The 14025-nt window shown below is 41.1% G+C and overlaps 1 protein-coding gene and 1 long non-coding RNA gene across 2 annotated transcripts in view; one reads left to right on the forward strand and one right to left on the reverse strand.

Annotated features, from left to right (window-relative positions):
- The window catches only part of RAB31 (RAB31, member RAS oncogene family), a 155079-nt gene that overhangs the window by 73709 nt on the left and 67345 nt on the right, over nt 1–14025 (forward strand). Inside the window, exon 3 of the mRNA XM_037508843.2 lies at nt 5823–5904. Coding sequence (XP_037364740.1) covers nt 5823–5904 — 82 coding nt within the window. The remainder of the gene's footprint in view (nt 1–5822; nt 5905–14025) is intronic.
- On the reverse strand, nt 6123–8318 carry LOC129145605 (uncharacterized). The gene is made up of 3 exons (XR_008551395.1): nt 7883–8318; nt 6843–6931; nt 6123–6196 (listed from the first exon to the last, which is right to left on the reverse strand). It is a non-coding gene; the product is annotated as an uncharacterized LOC129145605 (long non-coding RNA).

A 14025-nucleotide genomic window follows, 5' to 3' on the forward strand; every position in this document is an offset into this window, starting at 1 on the left:
TATAGATTGTCTTTTCCTGATACATATTTTATTCCCCAATTTTAAAATTGTTCAAAATTTCTTCTGTCTTCTGGGATTTTGAGAAAATGTTTCCAAACCCCAGTTTCAGAAAAACGAAGCCAGCAATAACAGATTTCTTGGAAGACAGCATAAATGGAATCCTTTCAAGAAGGTCGAGTGCTTGTCCCTCAGTCTGTCGATTTAAGTGGTGGGAATCTGGGTTATAGATGTGTTTTGTTTAGGATGCATAGTACTAAAAAAATTTGAAGCCAATAATGCATAGCCAGCATTTTTGGCTTCTCTTTAAAAAAGTCAGTGGAGTTGGAGCACGGAGCACATACCCCACATGGCAGAAGCCAGCGGGACCTGAGGCCAGAGCTCCCTGCGGTGGCAGCTCTCCACTCTGTGTCACTCTCTTCACTGTTATTATTTTCATGTTATTACTTTTATACCTAGTTCACGTCACTCATTAATGTGTTCTACCTGGTCCCACAGACATTTCAGCTCATGTCCCTGGTCCAAGAGCCATTTTCACGGTCACCTGCTGGCCTCAAGGCTCAGAGTAGTTAGGTGACTTGTTTAAACACACACAGTCAGGGCTTCCGTGGTGGCCCAAGAGGTTAGACACTGCACTATGAAGCTATCTGCAGCCATTTCAGCACAAGTTTGATCCCCAGCCAGGGAGCTACCCACATGGCACAGCAGACCTCTCCTATCTCGCCCGCTGCGCCCCTCAGCAGTATATTTCAGTCAGTCTGCCAGTTCTGCTCCTCATTCTGTCTCTGGTGAATCCTCTCACCACCACCACCCCCACACCTCTGGCCCATACTCCAGTTCTTGTATGCATAAATAAATAAACCTTTAAAACACACACATACACACACACACAGAGCCAATGAACAACAATCTTAAGACTCAGAAAAGTGAGCCTTTCTCAAAGTCCAATCTTGTTCATGCTGCCATTGGGAAAAGCCATAGGCTATAAGATGTCATTGTTCCCATGTGTAAAGAGTTGTCTCTTATCAACTCCTGTGACTCACACTGAAAACATTTTGGCTCTGATGTACAAGCAGATTGTGTTGACATCTTGAACATATTTATGTGTCTACCTTTCTATTTCGACATTTACAAGGAAATTATGCTACTTCTCTGCTAAATTTTGGTTCCCACAGATAATGAGTTCAGTTCAACATTGCCATTGCTACCCCGACCATTATTCTAGAAGGTAATCAATCTATAGAGAGGAAAAAGATACCTGAGGTTAAGATTGTGAGTTGACAAAGAGTCTATAAAAAAACCCCAAGCAACCAAAGGAGAATGATTATCAGTTTTCATTTCAAATATTGGTAGTCTTTCTCCTACTGACAAAAAAGTCAGGAACAGAGAAGGGTATGTGTGTGTATATGTAAGTGCGTGCCTGTGACATGTATATGAGTGAGCATATTTGTGTGTGTGTGTATGTATGAATTATAAGTAAATAATGTGTATTTTTATGATTACTGAAACTGTTCCTCATGGACTTATTATGTATCAAGTGTCACTTTCTCCTTTGTCCCTGCAGTGGTCCTTTAGAATATGCAAAGTAGGTATTGGTTCCATTTCACATATGAAGAAATAGTGGGGCTTTCTGAAAACTGATTCCACTCAGCCAGGCAGTGAGATCTCTGCATTCTGTCGCTGGCTGTGCCACTAGACTTTCTGACCAGGGACATATTTTATGGTTTTTTTCCCTACTCTAAATAAAAATTTATGATTTTAAGATTTTTTTTAAAGGCAATGGACTTAGTTTTCTAAGTCTTGAGCACTTTTTAAGGGTAGGGTTAATTTATTTTTTCACCCCAGTGCCTAGAATATATTGAGGAATGAATAAAAATAAACCAAAATAAAGCACAAAACCAAATTGTTGATATAGCAGTCTATATTAAGTTTTTTTTTTCTTTTTTTAAGATTTATTTATTTATTTATACAAGCACTTTGTACAGTCAGAAGCGCGGGAGTGTGAGAGGATTCACCAGAGCCAGAGCAGGGGACAGAACAGACAGACTGACGAAACACACTGCTGAGGGGAGCAGTGGGCGCTGCAGGAGAGGTCTGCTGCGCCATGTGGGACCCTCGCCGGCGGCCGGGGATTGAACTGGTGCTGCAGAGGCTGTGGGCAGCTTCGCAGCCCAATGCTCAACCGCTGCGCCACCAGGGGAGGCCCTACATAAAGTTTTAAAAGATGTTTATGAAAACCAAAAGGTTAAAGTAAAGGACAAAGGTTAGGGAGAAAAATATTTAAAATATATTATTACAAAAGATTAGTATAAAGTATAAAAGAATAAACATCCCAATTGAAAATTGGGCAGTGGTCATGTACTTAAAAGATTTACAAAACAAAAAATATAGGTGAAGACTGAAAACTAAAATACTGAATAAACTTATATAAGTATATTAAAAACAGGAATGAGGGCCTCCCCGGTGGCGCAGCGGTTGAGCGCTGGGTTGCGAAGCTGCCCGCGGCCTCTGCGGTGCCGGTTCGATCCCCGGCTGCTCCCCGGCCACTGGAGGAGGGTCCCACATGGCGCGCAGACCTCTCCTGCCGCCCGCTGCTCCCCTCAGCAGTGTACTTCGGTCCTTCTGTCTGCTCTGCTCCCCGCTCTGGCTCTGGTGAATTCTCTCACCCTCCCGTGCTTCTGACTGTACCCAGTGCATGTATAAACAAAACAAACAAACCAGCAAACAAATAAATAAAGCATGCCTCTATCAAAAAAAAAAATAAAAAAAAAATAAAAACAGGAATGATATGTCATTTTCCACCTGTCACACTGGAAGAGATTTGAAAGGCTAGTATTGATTGGGGGAAAGGTTGTCTTATCACTGATATATGTAGGATGGGTGTGTAGGTTGGTACAATGTATAGTTCGGCAAATATGAAAATAGTTGCTCAAGGACACAGGGATATTCAGTTAGATACAGGGATATTCAGTTAGTCATCTTAGTGATGAAAAATAGGTAACCAAAATGTTAGACAATGGGGTAGTGAATAAATCCATAACATTGTGTATAATATTCAACCATTTGCGATAATGATGTTGGTCTGTATTCTCAGAAATAAAAAGATGTCCATAATATATAAAATGAAAGAAATAGAAAATTTGTGTAGTGCATCATCATGGGGTTAAAAGTTGTCTAAAAATTATTTGGAAGTATATATGACAAATTACTAGCAGTGACTAGTGAATTACAATTGATTTTTATTTTGTTCTTTATTTTGATATTTTTTTGGTAAAGTATATGTATTGCTTATAATAGTGAAGTAATAAGGGTATTATTTCCACTTGGGAATATATCTGGCATCATCAGTAGTTCAGGGTATATATTTTAAATACTTTTCAAGAAATAAAACATCATGGGACAGATACAGTTTTGATAACGTTGTGTCATATCTTCCAGAAAATTACTTACCCATTTAATGCAATTGTAGGTTGATAATTAGAATTGTTAGCCTTTGGGATGTGTATGTATGTGTGGCGGTTAGTGGGGGGACTGTAGGGACATATACTTTTCTACTTGGGACTACTGTAGTCTGCCTCTTAATCTTGGGGACAAGCAGTAGAAATTGAGGAAATGTTAGTGGGATGAATACTGAGTGAGTACAGGGCCGAACTCTGTACCCTGGCAGGGCCATAGAAAAGTGAGACCAGAGATCCTTACACTTAATGAGAACATCAGTATTGTACCTAGAAAATTAATTTTGATTCAATGATAATATTGACATATAGTTTAAATCCTTTCAGTTGTCTTCAAGACATTGCCTTCTAAGCCAGTATCTAGTCAAGGTTCATATAGAGCAATTGTTTCTTTGCTCACTCTTAACCTAATTTCTAGAACAACCTCCCTGCCTTTTGTTTTGTGTGCTTTTCATTGACTTACTTGAAGCATGCAGATTGTTATCTTGCAGAAATTCCACATTTTAGATTTGCCTGATTACTTCCTCATGATTATATTCAGATTAAATATTCTTGGCTGGAATGCTGCAGAACTAATACACATACCTATTTTTCTATCTCATCAAGAGACATCATTGTCTCATTGTCCCATTACTAGGTTTTTTTTTTTTTTTTTTTTGCTATTTTTTTTAGTGAAAGGGAAGCTTTATCTCAGAAAAATGTCAAGGATGTTACACATTCCTTGTACTGAATTTTTACATCCCTCATTACCACAACGAAAAAGATCATTTAAATTGTTTCAAATATGCAAACAAGAAAATACTAGGTGTTTTGTTACCTGCTGAGAATTCCAAATCCTTCCTTTTTTATGGAAAAAAATTAATATTTGTTAAGCTTCCAACCTTTATCTCTGTATTTATGCCAGCTGAGTGGGTATTAGAATATTATTCCATTAGGTGCTACTAGTATTGTACATATAGGTGAATATATAATGCAGTTTTCTGTTTGTGTCACTGCAAGACTAAGACTGTAACTTCACCAAATACCAGTTTTCCTTTTCATTCTTAGTTGCTGTAGAAATCAATTTTTACTATGAAAGGTTTTATTTCCTCCCCTGAGATTTTTGAGGCATATTCATTGTTTTGGAACCCACTGAAGCTAAGTCTTTTTTTTTTTTTTTAAGATTTATTTATTTATGCACACAAGAACTGGGGTACAAGCCAGAGGCATGGGGTGGCGGGGGTGAGAGGATTCACCAGAGACAGAGTGAGGAGCAGAACAGGCAAATTGATTAAAATACACTGCTGAGGGGAGCAGCGGGTGAGTCAGGAGAGGTCTGCTGCACCATGTGGGTATCTCCCTGGCCGGCCAGGAATTGAACTTCTGGTGCAGTGGCTGCAGATAGCTTCATAGATTGTGTCTTAACCTCTTGCGCCACCAGGGAGGCCATGAAACTCTTTTTGGAAACACATTTTCTGAATGCAATCTTTGCCTCCCCCTCTCCCCATCTCAGTCTTTAGTCAAACTAACAGAAATGCAGAACATTTTTGTTGGGCGAAAGGACCGTAATCCTCCTCCTGAGACACAGGGCAAGCTAGGGTTATTAGGCAGTTTTAGGGACAGTGTAGGAGGGGACCTCTGAAGAATTTAGGGAGGCTTTAGAGATAAGGACAACCAAGGGAATATAACCAATTTCATTAGGAAAAACAAACACCCCAGGACCACGGACAATATTAATACTGTTAACGATGGTCCTGGTTTTTTTTCAGGTGATAAAGGGAGGTGGAGACTAGAGAAATGGAGAGTGGTTTAATTTATGGACAACTTAGAAGGGCAGCTGTTTAACTTTAATGTAGAAATGCTCACCCGGAGGACTAGGCCATAAAGATAAAGTGACAAGCATGACAAATGGGGAAAGGGAAAGCTGTTAGATAAGGAATGTGAAATTCCCCCCACTTAGTAAGTGTGAGACCCTCTGGGAGTTAACCAATCAGGGAGAGAGAGAGTAAAATTTAAACATAATGAGGGAGAGAATGTATATATTGCCAACGTAATATCCCGTACCCACTCATCTTGGCCCCTCCCAGGTACCTTATACCTGGGAGTCTTTCTTTTTTGTCTCTTTTCTTCCTAAATAAACTCTTCTTTCAAAGACAGAATTTGTCTCTCTCTGCTTACTTACTCCAAAAAGTCTGTGAATTCCTTTCTACGGTTTCGTGAGACAAGAACTTGTGGTAAAGCGGCGGCAGTTGTTACACACGCTGGCATCACTCCTGTCCTCTTAGTGGCCTGGAAGGAGTCCTGCTGAGGTAATATTAACTTGTTTGAAGCAGGAATCTTTGTGAAGATGTTGGGGCAGTTGGTAACATGGAGATGTTGGTTCTTTTTCAGGGCGTCTTTTATGACCAAAACTGTGCCTTGTGGAAATGAACTTCATAAATTCCTCATCTGGGACACTGCTGGTCAGGAACGGGTAAGAATATGTGATTGCTGGCTTTCTAGGGAAAATACGAGATTGGTTTCTGAAGATTTATTTGTATTTGGCAAGACTCTCTTGTTTGCAGGACACCCAGCCTGAAATGATTTAGGCAAAAAATGAAAGGCACTCCAGCTATGAGAAAAATGTAAGGGAATGTGTCTCTTCAGGCAGGATTAAGCTCATGTCCTCTAAATCTATCCTTGAACACACTCATCACTCAAATACTTTTTTCTTTGCCTGCTTACCTTGAGACTGGCTTCATTTTTCAGCAGACCCAACCTCCTTCCTGTTGTGGGGAGAGATAAGGGTGAGGCCAGAGGCACAGGCGTGAAAGAATTCACCAGAAACATAGTGACAAACAGAAAAGGGGGATTTACTGAAATACACTGCTGAGAGGAACAGTGGGCAAGACAGGAGAGGTCTGCGAAGAAGGTTTTAGCCTGTTTGCAGGCTTTTCATGACTGGGGAGTCGGTTTGGGCCAGTGAGTGTTGGGATGTCTGGTCTTGGGCACTGGCCTTTGACAGAGAATGTGTCCTGGCCCTGCTTCTGCACTTCAGGTGAGAGTGATCAGTCTTAAGGACCGGTTCCCATAGCAACCTTATCAATTCCCTTTATCTATTCAAGCCTCCCAAACCTTCCTGCTGCTGCGGAATGGGTGGGGGCTTAGATTCTAACCTTACTAAGTAATATCCTGACACTTCCTTTACTTAGGGGAGGCAAGGAAGACCCTCATTAGCAATTATAGGCCTTATTTTGCTGCTATAGCAACCCTATGAAGGAGAATAACTCTTTCCCAAGAGTTGCACCCATGGTCTCAGTGCTTATGGGTTTTCATTGGCTGATTTGGGTCACACACTCACTCCTCTACTCTGTGCTTTATGATGTTTGGGAATTTGACACTCCTACTGGTGGGACCATGTAATACACTTACTCTTGGGTCAGTGGCTGTGATGCCCCATCTGAACCACTGGCTTGAAGTCAGGTCGACTTAGTTCCCCAAGGAAAATCTGGGTTCTCCTACTAGAAAATGGGGGAAAATGGACATTTAGATTATCAAAAAGAGCAGGTGACTTCTCTTTTGTTCTAAATTCTTTCTTAATTTTTAATGTGGGAAATATTGTTGGAGAATATTATTTAGGAAGATATATTAAAAAGTGAAATAATGATTATCAACAGACTGTATCCATAACAGGGTAGGTATGTAATTGAAACTTGGCCAGATGGAAGGATGGAACAGCTACCCACCTACCCAGGTTCTGAGACCAGAGAGCTACCAAAAAGCCCCAAAAGGCCAAAAACCATAACTAAGGGCTATAGCAATACAACACCCACACAGTAGGGGCCCCTGGGCTATAGCCTAACAAAGGACAGTGCCTGATAGTGTTAGGGGGAAATGATGTCCTGAGCTAATCCCATACAGGCTTTGTGGACTCCGCTCCCAGTCCAGACTAAAGCCATCAAGACATTGGGAAAGACAAATCCCATCACCACCAAAGGGAAGGTGGCTGGGACCTGAGGGTGGAGTTAAGCAGCCAGGTTGGGTATAAAAACCAAACACATGGGCCTTGGGGGGCTCGATCTCTCGCTTGCCTCCTGGCTTCAGGGCTCCTGGCTTGTGGCCAGCTCTCAGAGTGCCATTTGGGATTCCAGATCGGCGGATTGGGTAGGACTCATTTAAAACTTTGTCTCCCACTTTTCTCCCTGAGCTGTACATTTCCTCATTTCCCCTTCCCTTGTAAATACACCTTTTATTAACCTTTTGCATGTGCCTGCAGTAGAGCATAGATAAGTCCTTTAAAGTGCGCGGGTGAGGACCCACATTCAGGCACCCCATTTTGTATTGGGGCTGCCCTATAACAATAGGACAGGTCATTGTCTGTGGGTTCTCACCAGTGCGCACAATTGCAAGATACCTCAGGCTCCAAAACAACCATGGATTTATTTTACTAACAGGGGAAACAAAGAGCTTACTGTATCCACAAGTGGCCAGTTATTTCACCCAGATAGCATCAGTGGTGGTCGCCACTGTGATGGTCACCAGGAATACTGGACAGCACTGGCCACTAACGATCCTTCAGAGTCGGTGTCAGAGACACCCAGTGTTAACAGCTCTTTGTCAGTTGTTGGGTTATACCAACAAAAACAGCTCTTTGAGACACCAGTCCCAGGGCCTTTGATGCTCCTTTCAGGCGATGTCAGAGACTGGGCCTCTGCAAAGGTCTTTGGCTTCTCTTCCTTCCTCGGAGGTTGGCTCCTGGATGCTTCTTTTTTCCTTTCTTTTTTGGGAGGCCAGGAATGGAGTCTTCCCCTTCTTTTTTTCTTCCTTTGGAGGCTGGAACCGTCTTTTCTTCAGGTGCTGGTGCCATCTCTCCTCTGCTGGGACCGGCCCTCCTCAGTTCCCTCCGACCCTGACTTACATCCTGTTTCTGGATACCTCACCCACAAGTCTGATTGGATCATTTTTCAATCATGTGGCTGATTGGACCATTTAGCACCAATCAGCTCATAGCTCACATCTGATTGGTCCATTCTACAATCCAGGAAGTACACTGTTACATAAAAGTGCTCTGAGGAGCAACTGCCACAACTGCCACAACTTGTGGTGGAGCAGCAGGGTGAGAGAATACCACTGCTGCTCCTGGCTCCCACTGGTGAGGTGGCTGGGTTCCAGTGACATAATAAGTAGAGTGTACGTTATAAAGTCAAAAGGGGTGTCCAGACTAAATGATGCCCAGAGCTACCTTGTCTTAGCCAAGAACTTTCAAACTGATCAAACTGATTAAAACTTTCATCAGAACCAATAATAAATAATGGAGTAAAATTAACTGAACTTTTCTTTTATTCAAGCTCAAATATCACCTTTCTGCCTATTCCCATTTTAAAATGTCAGCACTTCCTCCTTTCTGCTACTTACTCTACTCCATTTTCCTCTTTATAGAAGGTGATTATGTAGCTCTTAATATACTGCTTAAATCACCTACTGATCTGTTTATTTCCCTTCTCTCTCTTTAAAATAATGAGAATCCAGGGTTCATGATAAGCCATCATTTTCATTATCTGCTCCAAACTAATCAAATGTAGGTTGATATGATTTTTACTTTATATAAATCCCCATTTAAAGCTAAAGTTCTTGCATTTGTAGATTAAAACATTTTAAAGATTTTTTTTTTTTTTTAATGAGGACAAGTCTTCTGTCCTACAAATGCTAACCTCATTAGAATGTCTTCAATTTTGCTGCATAATTGAGAGCACAGAGCACATGTGACGTGGCTGCCTGGAGCACCTCTTGAACTCTTAGTTTAAAGGTTCCTGCTGACTCCTGAAATGAGATGCTGGATTCAAAGAAAGTGTCCACTTAGGGATGCCCTCTTTACGTATTTATGTGTTCTCTGCAGTTGGTATGCTAGTTTTGTTTTGTTTTGTTTTGGATGGTTTTTTTTTCTTTTAGATTTTATTTAAACTTGAGAGAACTTCTTGCTCCCTTTTTTGTTTTCAGTCTTGAAATACAGTTGATTCTTGAACAACATAGAAGCTAAGAGGCACAAAAAAAATCTGTGTATAACTTCTCACTCTCCTAAGTCAACACACTGGTCCCTTGGTAGCCACTGGTGATTGGTTTAAGGACTCCCTTCCCCAAATCCTCCAAGCCTCAAGTTTCTTGGAGTCAGCCTTTCATATCTGAGCATTACCTGCACCTCTGTTGGTTAAATCTGGTTGAATCCCTGTTGGTAAATTTTGAATCCTTGGATATGGTGGGTCAATTGTACTTATTAAAAGCAAATGTTGCAGTTAAGTAGCTTCAGGCAGTTCAAACCCATGTTGTTTAAAGGTCAACTGTAGTTGCTTTTAGGGAGGGTGATATGTCTGTTTTACAAAGAGCAGACTTAGAATTAGCAGCACTTCTGCTTCTCCTGGCCTAGTATCCTGAGGGCTTGCTGCGTTGTGAGCACGGAGGCCTGTGCTTTGAGCCTCTGCTTTGATTCAGTCCTCATAGTACTCTGAGGTAGGGACTATTTTTATCCCCATTTACGGGTGAGGTCACTGAGGCACAGGGAGATTCAGTAACACCCTCAAGATAACACAACTAATAAAGTGGAAAGCTGAAATTTGAATCCAGCAATTTGTGTCCTGAGCTTTCTAATTTTGCTCTAATAAAAAAAAATCACAAAAAGTCATGCAGATGAAAGTAAAATTATCCCAAATCCCACCAAATAGATATTTCCACTCTTGGCCTTAGATGACCCTTCCTCAGGTATCTCACCATGTGTGCTGATAATTTCATGTCAGTGAATCATGATTCTTTATAACCTGATGTTTTCAGTTGGTAATACAGTATTCCTAAGGGGAGATTTTTGTGTGATCTGAATAGAGCATCTGACATTTACTTATGTATTTTAATATAATCTTCAAGGGCTAGCCCTTCTGATGAAATTTAGTACTCTAAAATGATTATTGTAGCCTGGCTTACTTACCACCAGAGCAAAACAGCAACAGCGTATTTCTCATATGACCGTATTTCTAATTATTCTAATTGCTTTTCCAAAACAGAACTATGAGAGGTTATAGATACCTGTGACTATATTGCTTTGTCTACTTTTAAAAACATTACTATTAAATGGAAATGGCACAGCTCCATAGTAGTTCTTTATGCTTCAGGGAAGGACTGAGTTTTAGATAGTAATTTCAGGTGAATGCTATATATAATCCATGTTTGTGAAAATGTGTGAGCAATACGTATATGGCCTTTGTGGTCATCTGATCTCTACCCTCAAAGGCCTGATTTAGCTGTGCTCGTGCCGTCCTTGTCTGGTGTCCCTGGGAACAGTCTTCTATCTCTTCAGCAATGGCAGTTTTTCAGTCCTTTTGGCAGCTTGTTGCTGGACTTAATCGTGCTTGTAATGACGTTGCCTAATGTGTAAGCTAAAAATAAATTCCCTGCTGTTGCTTGTGCCTATTGCTATTTGTTCTGTCTCATTAATTGTTGGCATCCAGTGCATTTTATCACCTCTCCTTATCTCTGTAGAAATCTGCTACTCTTCTCCTTGGTTTTCATAATTTTAAACAAAATCTCTTCAGATTTATGAGTTGACAATATAAAGGCAGATTTCTATTACTTTAAGGGAGGCTAATGCTCATCTCAGTGATTTGCATGAGTTAATTACTCAATTTTTTTTTTAAAGACTTATTTATGCAACTGGGGTGTAAGCCAGAGGTGAGGGGGTGGGGGTGGGGTGGAGGTGGTATTAAGAGGATTCACCAGAGAGAGTGGGAAGCAGAACAGGCAGATCTATTGAGATACGCTGCTGAGGGGAGCAGCAGGCAAGGCAGGAGAGGTCTGCTGCGCCATGTGGTTTGCGGGCCACCCGGAGATCCAACTTGTGTTTTGGTGGCTGGTGATATCTTGATAGTGCTGTCTTTAACCCCTGTGCCACCAGGGAGGCCCCACTCATATTGTTTATTTGTGGATTGAGGGAACTAAAGTTCTGCCTGGCGTACACAGCATCCCAGTTAATGCCCACTTACTGTCCCGTACTAATTCTGTATTATAGTTGGGGCACAAATTCCTACCCTTGAAAAATCGCACTTCCCTCTGAACAGCAGGGCCCTCCCTCGTCCCTCTCTGATGAAGAGAGCATTCATTCTGGATACACTGTCATTCTTAATTTTGCATGTCTTTTGACTACACATCACATCATCTGATGATTCTTGCAGTGGCAGGTGGTAATCCATAGAGTGCTTCTATAACAAAAAAAAATGCTTCTTAAAATTTACCACTTTTTAGTTGATTGGTGAAAATAATTTGTTAGAAGCCTGACATTTTCAAAATTTGTACATTCAGCTTGTTGCTACCTAGAGGAGTATTGAGGAGGGAAGTGTGCCTTTAGAGGCCCCGTGTTGCAGCAGCATTTTAGGGATTTCATCCTGTCTTCTTCTGGTGGGATGTTGTACTGGTTTCTGCTTTATCCTGTGAGAAGAATGCAGCAGTAGATGCATTTAAACCTTTAAATCATAACTGCTAGCTGTCTTAAATTTTAACTACTTGTAAACTGTCTTTCATCTCTGGAGATTATTTGTAGATGGAAATGCAGCTTTGAGCTCAGAGTGGTACCTAAAGAAAAAAATTCTGAATAAAGTGTTAAATATTTTTAATGTTTAAGTGTGTTCCCTGTAGTAAATTTCTATAGAACCAAAACAAGATAGTATTTGTGAAGGTATCACTTAGAGTTTACCAAACGATTATTGTACAATTTATCTTTGACTATATTACATATTTTAAAAGTAGGAATATCTTCAAAATAGTATTATTTGTAGCTGTTGAGTTTTTCCAGAAATATTTCTAACCTGGAATGAAACTTTCTTTTTCTGATGCATGCTGCTAAAAATAATGTAGTAACATTCAGTAACGGATTGACTTAAAAGACATACTTTTGAATCAGTCACTTTCCTAGTTACTGTACTAACTTTTTTTTCCCAACTGTAAGAGTCTTCAAACATTCCGGAGAAGCACAAAACATAATGATTAAACATCTATATTGGCATCCACCAGAGGTGTTTAATCTTTATGCCTTCTGTCAAAAGTTTTCTTTGAACCCTGTCTCCTGGAAGAAGGACAAGTGAGGCCTTGACTTCCAGGTGCTGACAGTTGAGTGATTGTGGTCATGAAGTTTGGGTGCCTGTGCTGTTCAGCACTTCTGCTTGCTCACCTACTCTGGCTTAACTTTGCAAGTACCTTCTAGCCCTAGAATATGAAAGACTAGGAGATTGAGCACGTGCTGAGAGTGGGAGCAGGCCACTGAGCAAACTGTGGTATAAACCCTGGGGATCAGTGGGCCCTGAAGAAAAAAGAAAACTGAATACCACAAATAAGAGATCAAACCCAGACTTTACAAATATTAAAAGAAACTTTTTTACTTACTCTTCATCTTTCTTCCAGAACCAGAGATGCTGGTCAAGAAACTGGCTCACTATTCATAGGCCATTGCTAAAGTCAGAGGGAAATTTGACCTTCTGAAGTCCTTTAAGAGTGGGACCCTTACAAGCTCAGAATGTGCAGCTCTTTGTTTTGTTTATTTTTCCTGTGCTTGCCCTGCAGGCCCTGAAAGCACAGGCTCAGCTGTGAACACTGGCACCAATAACATACTCCCGGAATAGGCTTCTAACTGCTTTTGGAGGGAATGCTTCATCCTATTGCACTTTTCCCCCAAATCCCTCAGAGAACTGTTTTCATAGAAAAAATCAAAATCAACAAGCAGCTATAAACCAGAGACACACTACAGGGGGTAGGGGGGTAGGGAGGGGCTGGGAGAGGAAGGACTAGAGTCAAAATAAGGGGGGGGGTGCAATTGTGTGGGGAATATAACCAAAATGAAAAAATGCATACATTGTGCAAAAATGAAAAATGCTGTAAGAATTTTATAAAATAAAATATTAAAAAAAATTAAAGAGTAGAATAAAAAAAAAAAGAAACTTCCCTCTAGTGGGATAACATAGAGTACACACACACACGTATACTGCTCTTCCCTTCCTTCATAGAACAGTGCTTTCAGTGAGGGCGATTTCCTCTCCATCTCCCCAAATGCTACCCCCACAGAAAAAACTGAATGAAGAGGGTGGTAAGTAGACAGATTGCAACTATGGTGTGTTCTGTGAAAAATGAGATCAGCAGCTAACTGGCCCTATGGTGATTACACCTCATCATTCATCTCCTTTTAGAAGAAGCCCCAGGAATCACCTCTAGTTAAAAGTGCTATAGCTGAAGAGGTTCAAGGATGTGAAAAAAATTGGCGGTAGGAGCCACTGAAGGGAAGGCGGTGTTTGAGGAGGGAGTAATGGCAGCCATGTGGGCAGAACTGGAGCTACTTCTCACTAATCTGGTTCCAAGGGTCCTGCTGTTTGGGGGTGTTGGTGACATTCGGGGGATTGGGAGTATGGGTGCAGAATTACCTTCCTCAGTGGCAGAAGCCACTGACAGGAGAGAAAGAAAAAGGACATGCCCATATAGTAAGGTCTTAGAGGAAAACAGTAAACATTTCAGCCTTCAGCCAGTGAGTGGGGAAAGCTGGAAATGTGGGAGACAGAACAGGGAGAGGAGAGACAGGGACAGCAGAGGGGAA

The sequence above is a fragment of the Talpa occidentalis genome, unplaced genomic scaffold (assembly GCF_014898055.3).
Source record: "Talpa occidentalis isolate TD23 unplaced genomic scaffold, MPIMG_talOcc4v2.1 talOcc4.13, whole genome shotgun sequence".
NCBI classification, from domain to species: Eukaryota; Metazoa; Chordata; class Mammalia; order Eulipotyphla; family Talpidae; genus Talpa; species Talpa occidentalis.